We start from the raw sequence: 23,728 nt of genomic DNA, 5'->3' as shown, positions 1-23,728 counted from the left end.
ACTTCTTTTTCGACAATTCCTGGCTTTTCTGCAGTCAGTTTTCGTGTGTTTTTGAGAGGGGCAGAAATAACTGTGCAGAAATACTCATCCGCCATATTGTTCTGCGCGCTCTGGAGGCCTGTGCCGAGGCAAGACGGCCCAAGAGTGATATAAATGTCCATTTTCAAAAAAAAAAAAAAATGGAAAAATCCATCGAAACACGAAAAGCTGCCGAATGTGTGGTTATCGAGTCTCCTCGACTAACAACTGGAGCCAAGTCTACTTGTAGTGGTATTTTTGGTCCTGTGCATTGATTGTCTTATGCTAAAAAATTATCTATAATTTACCGTTAATCCTGATGAAGGCAGCATTGCCGAAACGTCGAAAAAAGTACAACCCAGTGATTCAAGAAATTGTTTTATATATATAAGCAGTCAAGTCTACTGTTAGCCATCTATAAAAATTTATGTAAAAAATAAGGTAAAGTCAAAAAGGTTTTTTTTTTAACCTGAAATGTAACAGTAATATAAGATTTATAACAAAAAAATAATTGCAGACAAGTGTATGTAAACAGTATTTTATAACAAAATCCATAACTGTGTTAAATTAATGCAATGTTGTTGTGTTGTGGACGGGCAAACGAAATAGTTGGGGGAGGGTAGTGGAAGGAGAATGTGAGGATGGTTCGGAAAGCTCATCATTTGATAGCTGCATTTCCACTAATTCACATGGCTTCCAGAAACCTATATTTATCATTTATAGCGGAGCCAGCGTGGCCTGATGATCCAGGTATAGAGAAATTATATGACTACTCGGCTCAGTTTTGATCATCGTACGGGTACCCTGTGGTCGCCCGCCAGCCAATTTTGCGATAATTTCGCAATACTACGTCTCCCCAGTAAAAAAAAATTAGAAATGAATAAACTTTTGCCCTATCCCTGACAGTTACAGTGGAAACTTACAATAATTTGACTTTTTGTATTTCTATGTTTGCACTCAAGGGAACCCCGCGTCTAATTTTTCGCGCGTTTTGCTCTTGCAACTCGCGGCCATCGGCCAACATAATTTTAGTCTATGTATAAAAATATCGACTCACTAAACGCTCTCGTAAACAGTCACAACGTAGCGATATCACACACTGTGAGCTTGGAAACAGTATCCAAACTTTCCAACAATGCTTTGCGGTCCCATCTCTATTCTCACACGCTCTGAGACGCTGAGACAATAGCAGTTGGGAGTTGGCATGTATTTTTCATTAAAAAAACATATTGGAAGAATGCCCTAGGACATCAATAAGTCTTTTAGGGCATAATTGGGTTCCCTTTTTACGGATATAGCTACGCTTTTTGTAGGTTGAGAAACCACAATATTCATGTAAAATTGAAAAGAAATAAAATTGGATTGAATTGAATTTAAAAATTGGATTTATGGAGATTTTTCTTTGTTCGAAAAATAATTTTCAAAATCACCACAGCTCTCTTAAATGCTGTCCCTTCTAAAACCATATTGACCCAAAATTGTTTATTCTGCCATTCTGTGTCTGTTTGATCTGGAATTGATTCGTTTGGCTTTGGGGTGAATAGACTGTGAACGTTTTGTTGAGAGGGTAAATTCTGCTGTTTTTCCTTGTTCCATTTGAACAAGAATCGATAAGCAAGTCTTCTATTTTGAATATCTCTTGATTTTGTTATGCGCTGCCAAATTTATTGTTTGGTTAGATAACAACATATACCATTGTTGTTTCGATTTTGTTATTGATTGCTATATTGTTAAAAAATATTGTTCTCTTGCCGTTAATTTACATTTATGCTTAATTTCTTCTCATAATGATTCATTTTCCGTCCTCATTGTCACTCGACCGAGTCTCTCTTTATACGTGTTTGACTCCCCATGGTCTTCTGGGTAATAAAATTAGGACATCGCCCCCCCCCCCCCCCCCCCCCCCCCCCCAACACACCTTACTCTGCAAACAAAATTTACAACGGCTACATTATTCTAAGAGTAAGATTTTAAACGAAAAATATGCAGGGAAAAGTTATGGGAATATTGGAGTTAATCAGACGGGCTCTTTATCTCACCAACTCTGACAACCCCTACCAGCTGGTAAAACATATGAATTGGCCTGTTTCCTATTTATTCAAAATTCAGCTGTTCGATGCAAAGAAAACTAGGAAGCTATAAGTCTGTTGAAAAGGTAAGGTTTTTTTAAAATATTTTACTTATATTTCTCTAATTTCTTTATAGATTAATTTCCTTTGTTTTTTTTTTGAATTTATTAGTAGTTGTATTGTAGCTGTAACCACGTAGCTAGTAGTAATTGTCGGGTAAACCCTATCGAGAGTCTAGTTCAGCTTTTGTTATTTAGTTTTTACTAAGCGCTTTATAATTCAACCAATTTGTTGTTTGGTTTTATTGTTGATGCTCACAAATATGTCCGTTCTTACTCTACACATTGCCCTCTATCTTTAAAACAGAATCATCACGACTTTTAGGCCAATTAAAGGAAACTTATATAAGTGGAAGAAAAGACGTAAAAGTTCAGTTATGGTATCGATAGTGTTGGATTGTTTTGAAAGATCAGCATTTATGTTTAAGATAAAGCATGTTTTTAACTTCCGTGGATATTTCTTAGTGTCGGAAAATACTATTCATTTTTAGTTGTCAATGGTCTGGACATAAAATATCACATCTTTCACTTGTTCATTTCGCAAGCTTTTTATTTATGGTATTGATTAAGGCGCGTTCCCAGGATTGGCCAAGGGGGTGAGCAATCATAGGAATCATATAGAAACAGCAAAAATTCCTTAATAAGAAATGACCCACTTTGGCCGCCAATGGGGGTGCACGCGCACCCTGCGCACCCCTCCCCCCTGTGTACAAGCCTGCCATTCCTATTCGCCCAAGCAAGCTTGTAAAATATAGGCCCAACTCTTCCAAAACATCAGAAAGCAAACTAAACATCACCAGACCCGAATACTCAAGGATTCATCGCAGGCATAAAATGACCTTCAAAAGCGCACGCAAGAAAAATAATAGAATTGACTCCGATGTCAAAATATCAATCTTGATTTCTGACCAATTTGTAAACAAACGAATCTCAAAAACATTTCTCACTAAAAAACGACACAAAGTACCGAATAAAAGGAAGCAAACACAAATTAAGTAAAAAAATTGTTACGTTTATTGCACTCCATTAGATCCCATTTTGTAGCCATCAGCTACAATTATTAATGCTAATATCTCCATGCCAAGCTAGTCGCCATTTTAGGCGCCTTTACATATTGCCTGCATTGCATCATGAGAGTCTTACAATACAGATTGAAACCGCTCTTCAGGTCTCGAAAACTTTGAATGAGTATGCTTTTTTGTGTGCTGCGTATTATCTTCTTGCAAGAGAGCGCTTCTAAGGCAAATTGGCTTCGGAGTATTTTATTGTGTGATCAAAACAAAATGTTTTCTCGATCCGAAAGCTACTTGACAGTTTCCCGCCCTGAAAAGAGGCGTGATTAATTTCGTCGATTACATTTTAGTGACTTTTATAGCGATTTCAGAAATCAATAATATGCCGCGGACAAACTATTTATCTAATTGTCACCGCAAGTGGGAAAAGTTTTCTTTTTTTATGCCCTTTTTTTATTATTTCTGGTGCCAATTGTGTCTCCTCGCCAGGAACTCATAACGATGTCGCAAAGATGGTACAAAATCTAAAATACACAAATAATTTACAGTGGTTAGTTTATTATAAAGGACAGTTGTCAACTTGAAACACTAGAAAGTAGCGGGGTGTAGGTTGTAATATGCGAAAAGAGTTGCTTTTCTTTATTCTTAAAGGTGCCATTAATTGCGACGAGGACGTCCTTGGTCTTATTAATAAAATGAAATTCTCCTGTATTTGCTTATTCGCTGTTTTTGAATAAATAGTCAGAAGCGCCAAAAAGAGCCGAGTCATTGAAACATTAGATAAATAGTAGTAGATTTCATGAAATGAAACTGCATACCGGTTTCGAATTGAAAGGATACCACAATCTACATAATTCAATGCATTTTTTATATGAATACATTTCGAGTTCATGGATGACACTTAGAAAAAGAAAAACGATGGCAAAAGTAAGTCTTTAAAATATTATATTAAAAAAGATAGTAGATTGACAGTTAATTTATAGATATAGGCATTGCCTAAAGCGTAGCTCCATGCTTAAAAGCGTAGCTCTAAACCAAACATTTGCATATTTTTGCTTAATAATTTGAAATAATACTAATATTATTATTATATTTTTTGACGTCAACGATTTCACAGATCACGTGACCAATAACTTGTTCAACCAACTTCTCCTCCACCCTTGGCATCTACATGACACATTGTAAGTTTAGACCCTGTCCCCACGTATCAGTTTTCGTTTTAAAACGCAATCTTTTTGTCCCGTTTTCAAAACGATCCGCGTCCACACGAAGCGTTTTCATTTTGATACGACCCGTCCACACGAAAACGCTGAAACGATACGAAAACGATAACAAGTTCTACAGCGCATGCGTACTCGCGCGCCAAGTGGACTGGACCTGAGTTATCACACCATCAGTTTCAAAAGGTTCCGTTTTCGTCCGTCCCCATGGCACCAAAAGGGTATCGTTTTCATATTGTTCCACTCTGGAGATCGTTTTCAAATCGTTCCGATTTCGGTCATCGTTTTCGCGTTTCCGTGTGGACGATACCCGTATCCGTAACAAAAATATCAAACGAAAACGGATACGTGGGGACAGGGTCTTAGTTGTCATACCATGTTTCGGCATCAGGGTAGTTTCACTTTTAGTCACGTGACAATCTCATTGCACCGCACTTGAAATAAACATGGCACCTACCAAGTTTGGTTGTCGTACGATGTTTCTTACATGAAATATATATTTCTTTATCTTGTTGACCTCCGCAATTTTTTTCGTTCAGTGAGGTCATTGATGACGTCGCAATCACATATCGGTGCACCCCCTTGACACCTTCATGTTGCATACCAAGTTTGGTTGTCATATGATGTTTCTTTAATAAAATATAAATATTTATTTATTTTGATGACGTCACAACCACGTGACTATATCGGTGCACCCCCTTGACACCTTCATGTTGCATACCAAGTTTGGTTGTCATATGATGTTTCTTTAATAAAATATAAATATTTATTTATTTTGATGACGTCACAACCACGTGACTATATCGGTGCACCCCCTTGACACCTTCATGTTGCATACCAAGTTTGGTTGTCATATGATGTTTCTTTAATAAAATATAAATATTTATTCATTTTGATGACGTCACAACCACGTGACTATATCGGTGCACCCCCTTGACACCTTCATGTTGCATACCAAGTTTGGTTGTCATATGCTGTTTCGTTCATGATATATTGAAATCGGAACAGTTTTAGTGTCGTCATCGATGACCTCACTAGACACAGACCTCCTTGACACAAACATGACATCTGCCAAGTTTGATTGTAAAACAATGCTTCTTTCAAGAAATATGAACGTTTTCGCTTTCAATCAGGTTTTTTTTTGCTTCAAGTGATGTCATCGATGACGTCATACAACACATGACCATATTGTTGCACCCCCCTTGACACCTACATGACACCTACCGAGTTTGGGTGCCATACGATGTTTCCTTCGTGAAATATTAATAAATTTTGATGACGTCAGCATATTTTTGCTTCTAGTGATGTCATCGATGACGTCCCAAACCTTTGACCACAGTCCGTGACAGGAAATCTAGAACGGCATTTCCCCTATTTTTACGTTCTACGCGCGCGGTCACGGACGTCAATGCCGTTTTTCAGCAATTCGTGAGCGCGCGCGCCGTTTGTGATGCCCTGACACCTGCCAAGTTTGCGTTGTCATAACGTGCTTTCTTGGGACACATGTATTTTGGGACGGACAGACTGACGTATATCGCGTCACAAAATCTCAGGTCGATGGGTTCAACTTAATATTTGCTACCATATTTTTCTTGTATATCACTTTTTCTTAGGTATGGGGCTCCGCTATTATGGAATTGCTATTACAAACCTGTGAAAAATATTTTCATAATATGGTACAGAAAACAAATAATGACAAAATGCTTATCCTGAATCGAGTAAAAGCTAACACACCTCGGTATTTAATGAATTTTATAGAGATTTGAGGAATCAATATTGCCACGAACAAACTATTTATTTAATTGTCACCGCAAGTGAGAAACGTTTTATTTTCGATGCCTTTTTTTACGATTTCTAAACTGGAAGTAAAATATGAACAATTTCGAACATTTTAAGCAATGTATTTTATGTATGATATCCTATATTTCTATGCAATGCAAAATAAAAAGTGAAAACTGAATTTCATTTATGAGAAAAGATTAGAAATGTGAATTACCCCAAATTTCACTTTCTAATTCAAGTAGAAAAGCGTTTGCTTTGACGCAAGCACCAACTAAAACATGCTGAGTTTAGTAAATCTAATCGTTACTGGTCTTTTCTGAAAATTCTCTACGTTATTTGAATAAAACATTTTTGTTTGCTTTTATATTTCGCCCCAGTGATTTTGTAAGTTGTGAGTTGGGTAATTGGCTCCCAAAGTTTTCGACGTCGATGAATATCTCTTGCTGCGAAGTTATTATTTTTGTTATATAATTTTGGCAGTCCAATGATCTTTCTTTCAAAACAGGGCACAGCTTTAATTGTTTCTTGAGGATTACGCGCTATCTTCAAAACATGTAAGATAAATATTAAGTACTTATTTGAATGATGTAACAGCCCTGAAGAAGGATTCAATAAAGTCCAAAACGTTGGCAAAATCTCGCTTCTGTTTTTGTCCTTCATTTTATTAGTTGACATTTCCTCCACGGACAATTGCATCCACTTCGGATCCAGAAACGTCGCTGTTTGGTCTTCTTTTTATTTATAATCACAATCAAGCGCAAACACGTACATAATATTAAACGCTTTAAGAAAATTCTAAAAATCATTTGTAGTACCTTCATTTAAGATAAACTCGTAAAAACTTAATCATAAACGACTGCCCTTGTTTGTGATGAATGTTTTTTTAACTCATTTTAACTTAGCAAATTATCATTCCTAATGACGTTGCTCACCTGCTCTCAGTATTCCATAAAGCGACCTACTTTGACAAATTTCGCATTCGTGTCGCAGGATTTCTCATCCCCCTCTCTAGGCTTCCTTCAAACCAAACGCCGAAATGTCAACCAATTAAAAGTAAGATGAGCCGTGATAGCCAGGAACTTGGTGACTTGAAGGTACAAATTGTGTTTTTAGCTTTTAAAGAAATGAGTAAAATATCCCCTTGGCAAACATTTAGGAATTAAAATGACATTTAAGAAAAAGAGTAACATATTTGTTTAGACTTACAAAAAGCTTAGCATTTTACTCAGCGTATTGCTTTTTATTATATTTTTAGCTTTTGGATAAAAAATATTAATGAAATTTCCGACTTTCGTGTTTCAAGAATGTTTATGGAATCGACAATTCAGGCTAGGTAAGAAAGTCATTTGACTTCACTTTCAAATGAAGAACTTAAAAGTTTTTCATTTTAAAAGTTCAAAGTGCTTCATTACAGTAAAAAAATGTTCATTTGTTTTGTTTTAGTGTTTATCTTATTGTTGCCACTAAAATACGGTTTCTACTGAAACATTCAACAAACCCCATACACTGATACACGACAACTTCCACAATGTTGATACAGTGACTGTTTTACTATTCTACTAACGCCAATCATCTCCAACATTTTTTTACGGAGGTTTTCAATTGAACTCATTTCGTTTCCTCCAAGAACTATTTAACTAATGAGTACAACTGAGCCCAGCAGTTTAGCAGGAACAAAGCGGACAACAACTCTCCTTATGGACGCTTTTTCAAATCCTTGCTCTACTATCAGGTGGGGTAAAGGTGGTAAATTTTCGTGAAACGAGATTTGGCCATTTCTCACCCTACGAGAAACGTGAAATCGTCCATTTCGACGTCCGCGAAACGTGATTTAACGATTTAAAAGGCCATTTTTCGGTCCGTGAAACGTGAAAAGCCATTTTGACTGGTCCATGAAACGTGATCCAAACACCGCTTTACCGGCCTGTACTATCTAACCAAACTGACATCCATTTTTTCGTAAGAGGACACTGGTAAGCCGATTTTTAACATTTTTTTGCGTGATATACTTCCCCCCCAATAGCAAATCAATTAAGCAAGATGCCCTTTCTAATTTGTTCAAAGGACTTTAACACACGCTTTTCTTTACAACATATCAGAGATCAATGTAAATGTAGCCATCGTAGCGTCGCTCAAAGGCAGAGGGCAAAAAAAAAAAAAACGAAAATAAAGCTTTTAGCGCCGCCACACACACAGGCTAATTGTAGGTGGTTCTTCCCCGATGGTTATTTCGCCTTCGGCCTTTAATTGTTCAAAATAGATATGTACAGGTGATGCACAGTGTTTTGACTAAACCATCGTTTAGCGATTTCTTGTTTTGTTTTCCGATTTTCTGACTAAGTCTCGTATAGTTTCTCTATCGAAAACCGGCAAAATACTAAAACATCGCCGGGTTTAACATGTTCATTGTGTACTATGTACTTAAATTTGTTGACACAAAATGAGTGCAAATACCATCTATTTTATTGATTGTTTTTGTTTTTTTTTGAAAGCGTTAAAAACAACTCCGGCAAAAATCATGCCATTTATTTTTAAAGTGGAGTACTATTACGTACAGTTTTAAAATCTTAATACATAACGAATCCGATTTTCACTGAACGTAGCTCACAACTTTTAACGAGTCATCTTTAAATGCGTTTTGCATAATTGAACCAGGAATTAAACTAATTATTGCATCTTCAAGCTATTAAGCTTAATTTGAATCTTTATTAAGGCGGCAATGACACCTGTTTTACCTCCAGTCGATTACTTAACAATTCGATGATATTTAACGGAAAACGCGAAAAATATCTCAAAATTGTAAAAACATGGTGTCCATTGAAAGTTTCTTCGAGAATGTGGCTGGAAACATAGAGCGGTTGGCCTGCTAATAGCTCGTATTTTAATACATTATTTTGTCTCTTGTCGGTTGAGGTTTCCTAAAGGTGGAGCTCCGAAAAAAAGGGCCCTCTAAAGGAGGCTCTGAATTTTTTTGCGATTTTTACTTCCAAGTTTATTTTTATGTATTTAGCTCATATATCAATGTTATTAGATATTTTCAAATTCTCGCGTATACAAACAGCTGAACTTATTTATACAATTTATGATCAGTTATAGGAAAAACAAATGAAACAATAGCAATGAAAACAAATAATAAAAAGTAAAAAGGTTCTAGTCATTCTCCGCCACCATTTATGTCCTCTGTGTTGACTATGCATGGAAAATAATTATTTTTCACTTTTAATTCTTGTTCACCATTATTTTACGTTTTCAGGGCTAAAAAACAGATGGACTTCGAGTATTAGCAACACCCCTTTCAGTGGACTTAAGAAACAGTCATGTCTAACAACACCACAGACGAAGTTGCTCTTTCCTCCGCCTCTGTCATTGGCCTGATTATCCTAAATTCCTTCTCGATTGCTTTCGGGACTTGCGGTAACATCTTGGTGCTGGTTTCCGTCGCTACGACCGCCTCGTTGCAGACAGTACCAGACCTCTTTATCGGCAGCCTCGCCGTCGCTGATTTGCTTGTAGTGATAGTGCAGCAGCCTTGTTTGATAGCGAGAGTCACCTTAGATGGTTCTCTCGGACAGACGTTTCTAGACGTGTTAAATAGTATCGGTAATCTCTCGCTCATCGCTTCTGTAACTAGCATGTTTGCGGTTACTATAGACCGACTCCTCGCCATCCAGCGTCCATTCCGATACACGGTGTTAGCAACAAAACCAAGAGCTCTCATTGTAATAGCAGGGGCGTGGGGTGTTTGCGCTTTGCTGACTGTGATGGCAGTATTACTGAGTGAAGGTGAATCGATCACAGGGAGACTCGTACTGTGGGGCTACGTCTCGATTCTCCTCGTCGCAATTGTCCTGATCTACTTCTATCTTTTTATCGTGGCGCAGAAACACGCCAACAACATAGTAACGGTACAAGCGCCTTCCACTACAACTACAGGCAACAACAAGCCTGTCAATCAAAAGCAAGAGCGCAAGGCGGCCAAGACGATAGCTATTGTGGTGGGGGTCTTTATCACGTTCTGGATTCCTTTTCTGTCCTTCACAATCAGTCAAGCCAGTGTGTCAGGCACGCCTGCGTTCATGCGAGTGTTCTACTGGGTTTGGAGCATCTCCATGTGTAACTCCGCCGTCAATCCGTACATCTACTGCGCCAGGAGCATAAGGTATAGGCGCTCTTTCTGGAGGCTGCTGGGAAGGAAGTTGGAGGAGGTAGAGGCTAGCATGGTGTCGAGGACACAAAAGGAAGGAAACGGTGAGCAGTTTTCTTCACACATGAAGAATTAAATAGCCATTGTCAGCCATGTTTTTGTTACTCTTTTCATTTGAAATTGCGATAACGTTTTTGAACTTACTATCTAAGAACAACGTTTTAAACGAAAACCAATATCGAGTGTTAGAAGAATCAAGTGAATGAAATGGCTTATACCACCTCAATCCCAAATTCAAGAGATTTGCCAAATGTTCATAGAAAAAAGAACACTCGCCAAGCAAAGAATAATCTCGGGCTGCCGAGGATATAAAACAAATATGGAGAGATTATTTGGGTCAGCTTCCCAAAACTCTGGAACTCGCTCCCACGAGACGAAGGCCCAGTCCGTCTGCTCCTTTGCTATGACCCTCCAAAAATTGACATTGTGATAAGGATATTCATTGTACATAGATAATAACTAACAAATAGATAAGAAATTTAATTCATTTATCTCGCAATTCTTCGCTAATGGGTTTTTAAGACCAAGCATGTTTAAGATTTCATATGATTTTTTTAATTTTCTAACATTTGTAAATATTGCCCCGCAATAGAAGAATGCCTGTAGAAATGTGTTAATTAATTATTTTATATAATTATTTGACTAGGTACTGCGAGAGGAAACTCTCTTCCGTAATCGAGACTGATAACGAATGATTGGGGAGGGGGGTAGAGTAACTGGCCTAAAATGGCACTATTCCTACGTTGTTTTCAAACACTTCGTCCTTTAGCGTCTGTCTATCTGTCATTCACATGGCTTTACTGTTAATCTCCCCAGGCTTTTTCCACACTTGGTTAGAACATTGAGTGCTTCTGGGCTACCAATATTGAAGGCCAATAGGCGGGGAATTCTCGGCAAAATGGCCGCCACGTCAGAGTGTGAATAGAAATCTAAAATCAGTCCATTCTGACAAAAAAATTATTAGGGAAAGGTCATTATTTATCGGGAGGGAGAACTGCGAAGTTTTTTTATTTTTACTTCGCACCTCCCCCCCCCCCCCCGATAAATGATGACCTTTCCCTAAGTATTCACGTTCACTTTTTCAGTGGTAAACTCGCGCGTTCTGTTTCAAAAGTTTCTACCCTCCCCCAATCTAGAGCACGAAAATGTGGACCCTCCCCCAGAAAGGCAACCAAAAATGAAGGCCCTCCCCCAGAACAAAAAAAAGCTAATAACAAGCGGTTACTTTATTAAAACTATACTCTAGTCTTGCTCTAAACGGTACATTCTTCCAGGATTACCAGCAAATTCTATAACCGTATGAATGTAAAGCACCGAAATGTAATAAACACCAACAAATGTAATTAACCCACAATAAGAAGTTGCCCACAAAATGTAGTTAACTCACAATTGTAATAACGAGCTATTTTTATTCAAATTGTGGGGATTAGGGAGACATAAACCACCCCCTACCCCCCTGCGACCAAATTATTGTGTGTGAGGAAGGGGGTGGGGGAACTGACTTAGACATGTGGGGTGACGGAGCTGGCCTTAAACACCACCAAGCCAGGAGAAGTGTTGATTTCGAGTCCATTTTTCAGTGGTATAAATAATATTGTAGTGGCGGGGGGCATGTTTTAAATTTTGACATTTTCAAATATAGGAAATGCTAATTATAAAACAGCATCATTAGCTCATCGGAACTGAAATCTTATCTACAAATCTTTTCATGCACCAATCTGAAAAGTTAGTAAGGGGGGTGAATTTTAACATTGAAATCCGTAAACACACCACAGGTTTTCCAGTCGGCTGATTTGTATTTTGATTTTATGCTGATCGGTGTTTTTTTAGGCCATGCGCGAGTTTCATATTGTCCATTTTCGTGTCCACACCATAGGCTTCCCAGTCGGCTGATTTGTATAATGATTTCATATCGATCAGCGGTGTTTTAGCGCATGCGCGAGTTTCATATAGTGGATGCGATTTTTCGTGTCAACACCACAGGTTTCCCAGTCGGCTGATTTGTATTTTGATTTCATATCGAACAGTGGTCTTTTTAGCGCATGCGCGAGTTTCATATAGTGGATGCAATTTTTCGTGTCCACACCACAGTTTTCCCAGTCGGCTGATTTGCATTTTGGTTCCATGCTGATCAGTGGTCTTTTTCAAGAACCCCTGTACTAAAACATGTTCGTCCCGTGCTCCGAGCATTCACTTTCTATTAGAAACTTCTAGTTATATAAATATAGATTTATTCATTTTATTTCATTATAAACGTCGTCGCTGGTTGGTTTTTATTTTTTAGTTTTGGGCTACCTGTTTCCTGTGTTCTATGTAGTATGCAGATTTTACTGGTCAGCGGTATAGCTGGTATCTTAGCAACGTTAAAAACATGGCGGGTTGTTGTCAAATGGAGTCAAATCACTATAATTTACCAATTATTCAGAGCTAAGGTTCGAGTAAATCGTACCTAATGTCAAACTCTAGGAGTAAGAAGTCAACTAATGGAGATGAGAGTGTACAATCAGGGGAAAATGACTTGGAAAATAATCGCGCGTTAGTCCCTTTTAAAGAAAAAGACTCCGGAACAACGGCTGATTCTTCAGGGAACGAAACAGACGATAGCGAGGTGAACGAGCTCAAAGCGCAGGTTGCTGTGGAAAGAAGGCATCGGAGGAAAACTATTGTAAACTCTTTTCGTCTAGCAGAACTCATACCTACTCCGAACACTCCTTATTCAAGCTACAGGCGAAAGTCGATCGCGCTTACAGTACAAAGTGTTATTGACTCGAAAGCTAAGTATCAGTGAGTATTTTAGTGATTTTGAGGCTTTGGTACTTATATATTTGCTTATAAGGATTGTCTGGTTGCTACTTTACGGCCATTGGAATGCCTCGTTAGAAAAGGAATTGGTTTTAACAACGTTAGTTTTCTTGATAAAAAGGAAACGTTTCAAATTCTCGTTCGAAAATTTAATCAGACAAACTAATGGAGCAACGAGAATGAGATTTAATTTAAGGTTTAATTATCAAGTGGATAAATCACTTTATTTACCACACATTGATACATTAAACGGTTTAAGTCTTTCGACGATATTTTTGTCACCTAAATAGTATTTGTGAAAAGCTGTTTGTGATTTGGATTTATGAGTACTTATGACGTTTAGTGTTTGGCACAAATCCAATCATTTCCTGTTTGTGATTATCATTGGCTTTATGTATTGACAGTGTAAAATATCCTATTCTTTGTTTTCAGTTTTATTGAAGGAATCACAAAATCAGAAGATGGCCAGCATTACAAAGCAATTGCATGCTTCAATAAAGCGATCTCCTTGAAACCTGAATTGATAAAATACTACACAGCTAGAGGGGAATCCTTCTTGCAAATATGTGACTTTCAGTCCGCCATATTGAACTTTAAAAAGGCCTGTATATTGGATCCTGAAAATGATGAATACTATTCAAGATTAGCATTTATATACTTCTTTCAAGGACAATGTTTATTTGATGAAAAACTTTATAAGGAAGCTTTGGAATCATTTTCTCGAGCCGCAGAAATGAAGCCTGAGGTCATTGGGTACCATACAAGAAGGTAACTTAGGCTTATTTTGTATTTCCCTTATCGTCAGGGGCGTATCTATCATCAGGGGCGTATCTATCATCAGGGGCGTATCTATCATCAGGGGCGTATCTATCATCAGGGGCGTATCTATCATCAGGGGCGTATCTATCATCAGGGGCATATCTATCGTCAGGGGCGTATCTATCGTCAGGGGCGTATCTATCGTCAGGGGCGTATCTATCATCAGGGGCGTATCTATCATCAGGGGCGTATCTATCATCAGGGGCGTATCTATCATCAGGGGCATATCTAGGTGTGGTACAAGCAGCCCTCCCCTCTATTTTAAGATATTTGGCTTGGAAAAATAATAAGTCCAGGGCCCTCCCTTTTTGGAACTTCTGTATTTCCCCAATGACTTTCCCCAATGACTTTCTGGTATTGCACTATTTAAAAACTAGTGGTAGTTGGTTGGTGAAGGAGATTGATGGAATACATGCCATTACCAGATAAGAAATTGACTTTTAATTCTTGTCTCCCTGGCTCCTTGGCCATGACCATGGTAACTGTAACCCTGTTTTGGTGACCAGTGGAATCCACTGTTCCCTCTCTCATCTGACCAGGCTCATGTTAGCGAAGCCCCATGCACACTGTGACAAAAAAAAAACAGCATTAGATAGTGTTCCTTATTTATGGCCTAGGGGGGGTTGGTTACCACATGGGGGAAGGGCTAAAAAAGTTTTGGGTAAGTTGATTGGGGGGGGGGTCATAAAAGTTTTAATGTGGGTGAAGGGGGGTTAAAAAAAGCTTCATCCCTTAAAAGTAGGAAACGTTTTTATCTATTTTTATTGAACTGAGTAAAATGCAAGAAAAGTTGTTTCCTAGTGTTGCCAATAACATATTTAGGCTACATTTACTGCTGTTGAGCCATGAAAGCTTTCCCACAAATGAAAAATTCAACAATGTTTATTACTCAGTAGTAGTTCATCTGACCTATAGGATCAATAAAAAACAACAACTGAAATATATGCATTTGTTAAATATACTAGGAATCTAGTATGGCAGGTTATTAGATAATGTCAATGTCAACAAGTCTGACTCGGATACCCTTGCTTTGGACACCCCCGCGAGTACCAGATCTGGAAGAACTATCAGACCAAGGGCACAGGACGATTTTATCTTTTATTAGTACAGTCCCATGCATTAAAATATAAAATTGTCCTGCTTGATATGGACTAGTGATATGGCATGCAAAGATAGAGGTATATACATATAGGTAGATACATATTCTCTACTGTTTATTTATTGACTTATTTACAAATTGACTTATTTTCTTGGCTTATTTACAATAAGAAATATTATTTCTTGTTTTTCATTGCATGATTTGTTTAAATGTACCTATATTTATTTATTATAAATGTAGTTTTGTGGACTATTGAAAGTGTTTCTCTGTTGTGTGGTATAGTATTCAGTGTAACAAGATGTTACTCTTGTTGTAGCGTGGCATGTCTTTCAGCACTTCAAAGTCATAATGTAGTCTAGTATTCAATTTAACAAGCTGTTGCTATTGTTGTAGTGTGGCTTGCCTGTCAGCACTTCAGAGACATGGGGAATGTCTGGCTCTAGTCAACAAAAGGCTAGAGGAAGAGAGTACCAATACGGATCTCTACATTATGAGGGCGCGGCTACATGAGCTCTTTAGGAATGTAAGTAAAGAAAAGCATTTTTATTCTAGATTATGAACATGTATTGTATTTTGATTTGACGCAAGAAACTGTAAACCTCTGGGAGTCCAAAGTGTTCCAAATTCCTTTAAGTTAAAATATTTACCAGGTAAGGGTCAGCATAAACAGTTTTAACCATAAGGGATACAACTTTGGATGTGGTCAACAGCATTTCTTACTCCTAAGAGATGGCACATTGATTGCAATTTTTAACCCTAAGAGATAGGACTCCATTAGTTACTGACAAAAAGGGATAGTAGCTAGTTTTCTACCCCCAAAATATAGGATAATTTTGGCAACTTGGACAATTAAGGGAGGTGCTAATTCTGTTCAAATATAAAAGTACCCAAAAATGCGAACCCACTTTTTCTGTTTACTGTTTTTTTAGTCTACCTTGTGTTATTATGATGTCAAAGACGCCTTGGTACTATCTCCAGATAATGAGGAGGCCAAAACTCTCATGAACTCTTTGCATAAAAGAGCCAATGATAGTAAGCTACAGGTAAGCTGCATTGTGGGTAAACAGGGAGAAGGAAAGAACCAGGGTCTGGATGGGGTTAACCGACTAGCGACAACCGGCCTTAAAAAGTACCCAACTACCGACAAAACATGAAAAAAACTAGTGACTAGCAACAAAAAAATATTTGCTGACTACCGAAATTTTATCATTTCCGGTATTTTTACTTTTTACTTCATCGTCAATCTACTTAAATTAAAAGACTGATAATTCTTACCGACTACCAACAAATTATGGAAATTTTAACTGACTTCCTACATACAGACCCCTCCATCCAGACCCTGAAGAACAAGGGAGCAATCTCATAGACAGTGAGGTGGTTATCTTACCTTAAACTGTTACTTTACTATGTCAAATTTTTCTGAATCGTTTACAAGATTATTAACATAATATTAAAGGCATGGAGGGGCAAAAACAATTAAACCATATGCCAAAAATACACACTTTCTCTTTAGGAGGCTGAGACTCTGAGTTACACTTATCTATGAGTTGTGCAGTTACATAAGACCTGAATATCATTCCCACAACAAAACTATATTTGCAGCACATCTTATGATTACCCTTCTTGAGAGTTATAAGTAGGTAATATCCCCCTCCCCCGCCACCTCCCTCGTGGAATAACTCCCTCCCCCACCACCTCCCTCGTGGAATAACCCCCTCCCCCACCACCTCCCTCGTGGAATAACTCCCTCCCCGCCACCTCCCTCGTGGAATAACCCCCTCCCCCACCACCTCCCTCGTGGAATAACTCCCTCCCCCACCACCTCCCTCGTGGAATAACCCCCTCCCCAACCACCTCCCTCGTGGAATAACTCTATGCAACACCTTTAAGTTTACTAATACTCTGCCCGTATTATTACATTCTAAGCAAACATATTAAAATATCATCGCCGTCAATCATAATCAAAATCATCGTTGTAAGAGTTGGTCACCATTTTTTATTTGTGTGAATTTTTATCTTTTTTTTATTTCGTATGTTTTAGGCTGAACAACTGTTCCTAGTAGGCAAAGTAAAAGAAGCGTTAACAAAAATCTCCATAGCGATAGAGACCAACCCTTCAATACCAGAGTATCACGTATTCAGGTGAGCTTGGGGACGTTACTTTTCTTTGACCTAGTTTTATCATTGTTTAAAGAAGGCCAATCACACCACCATTTTGCCCTCCAGTAAATCAACCTCTTAAACTTTTGAATAACTCTTAAATGGGTCTTTAACTTGCGTTCTGTACATCGCTGTAGGGGTGCCCTTCATCGCAAACACGCGGATTTCAATGCTGCCATAGATGACTTTCTCCTCGCGATGGACAAGACCGACCACGACGAGTCCCATCCCACTTATAAACACGCTCAGCGACAACTTCTCCTGTCCTATAACGACTTTGCTGTCGAGTGTTTCGGGTGAGTTGGTTGTCACATCCCTCTTATAAACGCGCTCAGCGACAACTTCTCCTGTCCTATAACGACTTTGCTCTCGAGTGTTTCCGGTGAGTTAAACACCTCCATTATCCTCGGGTACCCTGTGGGTTGAGGTAAGCCTAACAAGGTGCGAGAATGATGCGGCCGAGTGGGAAGGGGGAGGGGGTGCGGTCTCGTCTTTCTTCTCTACCAGCCCCTCCCCCTCCGCCGGCCTTATTTCACCTCGCTCTCGCCGCGGTCATCTTGACGCCCTGGCTTTCCGAGAATGCACCTTCAACTGTTTCTTCCCTTGACGACTTTGCCGTCGAGTGTTTCTAGTGAGTTTCCGTTTCAGGGCCGTAGCAGGGGGTGAGGCACTGGGGGCACGTGCCCCCCAATATTTTCAAAATTATAAGGAAATTTCTAGAAAGGGCGTGGCTATGCCCCCCCCGATATTTTTCTAATGTTTTCGTATTGTACCTCCCCCCCCCCAATTCTTACGTGGCCTGCTACGGCTCTGCGTTTACATATAAGTTATATGGTACTAATAAAACATCATCATCATAATCATCATCATCATATCCTCTTCCTTCTCGCGGAACTCGCCTCCCGAATCCCATGTGCTTGTATCAATCTCTCTTGTATCAATCTCTCTCGTACAGAAAGGGTTATTATGACGAGGCCATAGTGCTGTTGAACAAGGCCGTCCAGGGAGAGAAGAACGAAAAAGGGCTGTACATCAACAGGGGAGGTAGGCACATTATTTTGTTTTTTGTTTAGATGAGGATATCAAAAAAATCGACGACTCTTACCAAGGCGAGTGCAACGTTGGGGAATATTCTATGGAGAAACGCGGCTTTTTTGACTGCTGTATGGGAGCCTTAAAATACGAAACCCTACGGGCCTGCTTTTAAGCTCCCCCACTCTCCCCCCACTATGAGATGATGACGATAGTGGTGATAAGAACAGCGACGGTGACGTGATAATGATGATAGTGATGACGACGAAAGTAATGATGATGATAATGGTGATGATGACGATAGTAATAATGGTGAGGATGATAGTGATGATAGTGATGATGACGATAGTATTGATGATTCTGATAGTGATGATGACGATAGTAGTGATGATGAGGATAATAGTGTTGATGACGATAGTGATGATGGTGATGATAAGTGTTGATGATGCTGATAGTGATGGTGATGTAATAATGAGGACGATAGTAATGAGACGGTGACGTAGTATTGGTTTTGGTGATGACAATAATAGTCACAGTTCTAATTCTGTAAAATTTCACAGATTGCTTCTTTCGCGCTAACGAGCTTCACTTTGCTCTGGCCGACTATCAGCAAGCCTTGGAGATGGACCCAGCAAGCCAGGCTATCCGGTCACGCCTGTCAATCGTGTTTAACGAGTTTGGGATTCTGGAATACTACGACCGTCACTACCTAGAGTCAATAGATTACCTAACCACGGCCATCAGCTACAACCCTCGCATCGGGCCGTATTACCTGTCCCGCGCAAGGGCGAGGTACATGATAGAGGTACGGTACACCCCATATGTACGGGACACGCCCCCTTATGTCCGGGACACGCTCCTTACGTAAGGGACACGCTCGTTATGTACGGGACACGCCCCTTATATACGGGACACGCCCCTTATGTACGGGACACGCTCCTTATGTACGGGACATGCCCCTTATGCAAGGGACACGCTCCTTATGTAAGGGACACGCTCCTTACGTAAGGGACACGCTCCTTATGTACGGGTCACGCTCCTTATGTACGGAACACGCTCCTTACGTAAGGGACACGCTTCTTATGTAAGGGACACGCTTCTTATGTACGGGACACGCCCCTTATGTAAAGGACACACCCCTTATGAAGGGACACGCTCCTTACGTAAGGGACACGCTCTTTATGTACGAGACACACCCCTTATGTAAGGGACACACCCCTTATGTACGGGACACGCCCCTTATGTAAGGGACACGCTCCTTACGTAAGGGACACGCTCCTTATGAAGGGACACGCTCCTTACGTAAGGGACACGCCCCTTATGTACGAGACACACCCCTTATGTAAGGGACACACCCCTTATGTACGGGACACGCCCCTTATGTAAGGGACACGCTCCTTATGTAAGGGACACGCTCCTTACGTAAGGGACACGCTCCTTATGTACGGGACACGCTCCTTATGTACGGGACACGCTCCTTACGTAAGGGACACGCTCCTTATGTAAGGGACACGCTTCTTATGTACGGGACACGCTCCTTATGTACGGGACACGCTCCTTATGTAAGGGACACGCCCCCTATGTAAGGGACACGCTCCTTATGTAAGAGACGCGCTCCTTATGTACGGGACGCGCCCTTTATGTACGAGACACACCCCTTATGTAAGGGACACACCCCTTATGTACGGGACACGCCCCTTATGTACGGGACACACCCCTTATGTACGGGACACACCCCTTATGTACGGGACACACCCCTTATGTACGGGACACGCCCGTTATGTATGGGACACGCCCGCTGTGTACTAGATACACCCCGGGCAAGGGTGCGGAACATGATAGAGTTGTGAATAGAGTTGTGATCGAGTTATACAATTGCATCTAAACTCAACTCTCCCTCAACCCTCTGGCAGTAGAGACCATTAGAACGGGAATAATTATACCTTTGCTGAAATGACACTCCTTGTCCTCGGTACCAGGACAGTGACGGCGCCCGTGAAGACGTCCTCAAATGCCTGTATCTGGAACCCGACAGCAAGGAAGTGGTGTCGATCTTCTCAAGGCTCTTCCCAGGAAGAAGTATTAGTGACGTCACGAAAGGCCAGCTGGGGCTGTCAGCCGCGCGTGCTGTCGAGGCTCACATACGGGATACCATAGGGAACGCGTTGCCAATAGTTACAAGCTCCATGAAAGGTGGGAAATGACTGCTATTGATGGGTATTCTCGGTGCTATCTAGCCACATGCAACATGTCGTGAAATTTTGAGCTGCCAATTCCAGTGGCACTTTACAAAAAGTCGCATTTTTTTGCCATTACCCTCTAAATTTTATCCGCCTTGTTTTACGTAAAATGGGGATATTTGAATAATTTTTCGTCATGTCGGCATATCCGAAAAAACAACAGCCTACAAACTCACGTCGGGAATCTAACATAGTGATTGACATGTGTGTTCTAGTGTCCTCGTCCCAGTTCTCCGGGAGGTTTATTCTCCCGCCCATCCGGGACTCTGTGCTGCCTGAGATACGCGCGTGTATGGAAAGCAAGACTTCCACGTGAACATTATCAAGAGCAAGCTACAGGTTAGCCCACTAACCCTTTCTTGTCACAATCATCAAAAGCAAGTTAAAGGTTAGCCCACTAACCCTTTTATCAAGAGCAAGTTAAAGGTGAGCCTACTAACCCTTTTATCAAGAGCAAGTTAAAGGTGAGCCTACTAACCCTTTTATCAAGAGCAAGTAAAAGGTGAGCCCACTAACCCTTTCGTGTCACCATCACAATGAGCAAGTTAAAGGTGAGCACACTAACCCTTTCTTGTCACAATCATCAAGAGCAAGTTAAGGGTGAGCCCACTGACCCTTTCATGTCACCATCACAATGAGCAAGTTAAAGGTTAGCCCACTAACTCTTTCGTGTCACCATCACAATGAGCAAGTTAAAGGTGAGCCAACTAACCCTTTCATCAAGAGCAAATTTCAGGTAAGCCCACTAACCCTTTCGTGTCACCATCACAATGAGCAAATTTAAGGTAAGCCCACTAACCCTTTCGTGTCACCATCATAATGAGCAAGTTAAAGGTGAGCCCACTAACCCTTTCGTGTCACCATCACAATGAGCAAGTTAAAGGTGAGCCCACTAACCCTTTCGTGTCACTATCACAATGAGCATGTTAAAGGTGAGCCCACTAACCCTTTCGTGTCATCATCACAATGAGCAAGTTAAAGGTGAGCCCTATAACCCTTTTATCAAGCAAGAGCAAGTTAAAGGTGAGCCCACAAACCCTTTTATCAAGAGCAAGTTTAAGGTGAGCCCACTAACCCTTTCGTGTCACCATCACAATGAGCAAGTTAAAGGTTAGCCCACTAACCCTTTCTTGTCACAATCATCAAGAGCAAGTTAAAGGTTAGCCCACTAACCCTTTCATTAAGAGCAAGTTTTTCGGTGAGTCCACTAACCCTTTCGTTTCAACAACACCAAGAGCAAGTTAGCCCAATGACCTTTTCTTGTCACCATAACCAAGGGCAAATTTAAGAAGAGCCAATTAACCACAAGGGGTAAAAAGGGATCTTTGAATAATTATTTGAATATTAGGAGGGGGATGTGAAGAGAGGCTGCAATGGTCAGTAAAAAAATCACATGAAAAACTCGAGCCCTCCTGTTTTTGGTATAGCAAAATAACAAAAAAAAAGCAACTTATTCATCGCTTATGAATCAGCCAGAAAGTTCTTTTGTCAAAAATGGCTAATCTTTGTTGAAAGATTTGATCTTTTCGTCGCAGTCTGGTGTAACGACCGCAGCCATGTCTGTGTATGCAACTATTACAAATAAGATTACACTCGAGAATCAAATGTGTCGTAACCCGCGGTGGTTCATGGGTAGCCATTAAACAGCTGAATCCTTGTATCTAAAAGCAATGTGAATGATCACAAGAACATAAACAAGAACTCTACACCTTTAGAAACCTGGATTTGTATTTTATTTACGCATATTTGTTTATTTACCCGATGACTATGAATCACTGCGGGTGCAACCTTATTTAGAAAAGGTGAATTTTGGTTTGGAACTGGCGATTAAAAAGTCATGTGATTTCTCAGTGGTCGATTCTGCCAATTCTCTGATTTTCACGATTCCTGCACAAGAACTCCATATGCATATATATATCTTTATTATGTTTTTTACTCTCTGACAAGGTGTTTCATTTATTGCAGGCTACCAGGGTCGTCAAGAAAGCATTTAACGCTCGACAGAACCTATCTTATAAGGGCCCTCGTGTGAGCGCCCCTCGTGCCCAGGCCCCGCTGTCAGCTATCAAGACGTTTAAATGGGAGACTAGTGTTACTCAAAGGGCTCTGCCCAAAACAATCGCGAGCGAGCGAAAACCACTGACATACCCCGCTTAGACACACCATCAAATTTTATAGAATAAAATATTTATATTCTTATTAAAATTCTTGTTTTGAATATCGATAATTTTCTGGTCTTGTGAACTAAGCAAAACAAAAAACACATGCAAAGGCCATGTCAAGTAATTGTTATTCGACTACAGCCTAGTCCCAGGGGTTCTTATCGGGTTTCCTGTGGATGGTAAGAGTTGTGAATGAGCTCGTCACAGCCCCCAGGCTACCTCACGGTTGATCTCCGAGCACAGGAAACCCGGTGAGAACGCCTGGGACTAGGCTGATTCGACTAGAAACAAGGCAGGAGTACAGTCTTTGTTTAACCACCGCCCCATAACGTACTTAAAAAAAACGGTGTTAGTGCAAACGGCAAATAGCGATTATAACATGGCAGTTCTACGACCGAAAGGACCCCAAAATATTCGTTCAAAATTAAGAAAAAAAATAAAACATGCCACTCCAAAACTCCTCTAAAAAAGCACTCTGGCAGAATTTTCTACAGCTTCGTCTGAAATCTGCGCTTCGTGCGCACTTTTAGATCAGCTGTGTCCCGCCAGACTGTGGCATTTTGGATGCCCGCGCAACATCGTAAAACGGTCTATTCTCCAATCTCGTTCCCAGAGCCCACGTACCTTTGTACCAGCGGCACAGAAGTGCAAAATAATCTAAATAGTCTGGTAGAATACTGCAAAAATAATAGTTTATCCGTTAATGAAAGCAAATCTAAGATAATGATATTTAATCCTAGTGACAGAAAACTGAATCGTTATCTTTTCCATATGCTTGTAGTAAACAAATTTAAAACGTTACAAGATATAAATTTAGGTTTGACTATGAACTCCTAAATCAAGGATATTATATTCATTTCGTCTAAATATGAGCAAGTCGTTTAGAAGGAACCTTCCGATCACTATCCACTCCATTTGACACATCAATAAAACCAACCCTCACCACGTATGGTGCACAAATGTGTAGTTCCAGAAAATATCAATATCTCCCCTATTGAGGGGGTCGGAGGTATGACCCCCCACCGGCCTCTGGAATTTCTACCCCCCTG

At 40.1% G+C, this 23,728-nt stretch overlaps 2 protein-coding genes and 1 long non-coding RNA gene across 4 annotated transcripts; all 3 read left to right on the top strand.

Annotated features, from left to right (window-relative positions):
- The first annotated feature begins 7,069 nt into the window (after positions 1–7,069).
- On the top strand, positions 7,070–10,982 carry LOC5505872 (octopamine receptor 1). 2 transcript variants are annotated; one of them, XM_048731104.1, is made up of 2 exons: positions 7,070–7,214; positions 9,415–10,982. In XM_048731104.1, exon 2 carries the CDS (start codon positions 9,479–9,481, stop codon positions 10,439–10,441), a length of 963 nt encoding a protein of 320 aa, XP_048587061.1. In that variant the 5' UTR covers positions 7,070–7,214; positions 9,415–9,478; the 3' UTR covers positions 10,442–10,982. The 2 variants fall into 2 exon arrangements, with proteins under 2 accessions (XP_048587061.1, XP_032230099.2); XM_032374208.2 differs by having other exon boundaries at positions 7,070–7,255.
- Positions 10,983–12,704: 1,722 nt separating this feature from the next.
- Positions 12,705–22,716, top strand: LOC5505871 (tetratricopeptide repeat protein 16). The gene is given in 12 exon segments (XM_048731296.1): positions 12,705–13,149; positions 13,600–13,935; positions 15,479–15,608; positions 16,015–16,128; positions 17,127–17,227; positions 17,383–17,541; positions 18,201–18,289; positions 18,838–19,082; positions 20,257–20,470; positions 20,733–20,813; positions 20,816–20,856; positions 22,483–22,716. Coding segments are annotated over 12 exon segments (2,034 nt in total). The 5' UTR covers positions 12,705–12,817; the 3' UTR covers positions 22,675–22,716.
- On the top strand, positions 20,870–21,897 carry LOC125570150. Its single transcript, XR_007312529.1, has 2 exons — positions 20,870–21,400; positions 21,499–21,897. It is a non-coding gene; the product is annotated as an uncharacterized LOC125570150 (long non-coding RNA).
- Positions 22,717–23,728: the final 1,012 nt, after the last annotated feature.

Source organism: Nematostella vectensis, chromosome 8, assembly GCF_932526225.1.
Source record: "Nematostella vectensis chromosome 8, jaNemVect1.1, whole genome shotgun sequence".
Taxonomy (NCBI): Eukaryota; Metazoa; Cnidaria; class Anthozoa; order Actiniaria; family Edwardsiidae; genus Nematostella; species Nematostella vectensis.
The sequence above is the reverse complement of the archived record's forward strand: the minus strand, read 5'-3'. Positions and strand labels throughout refer to the sequence as shown.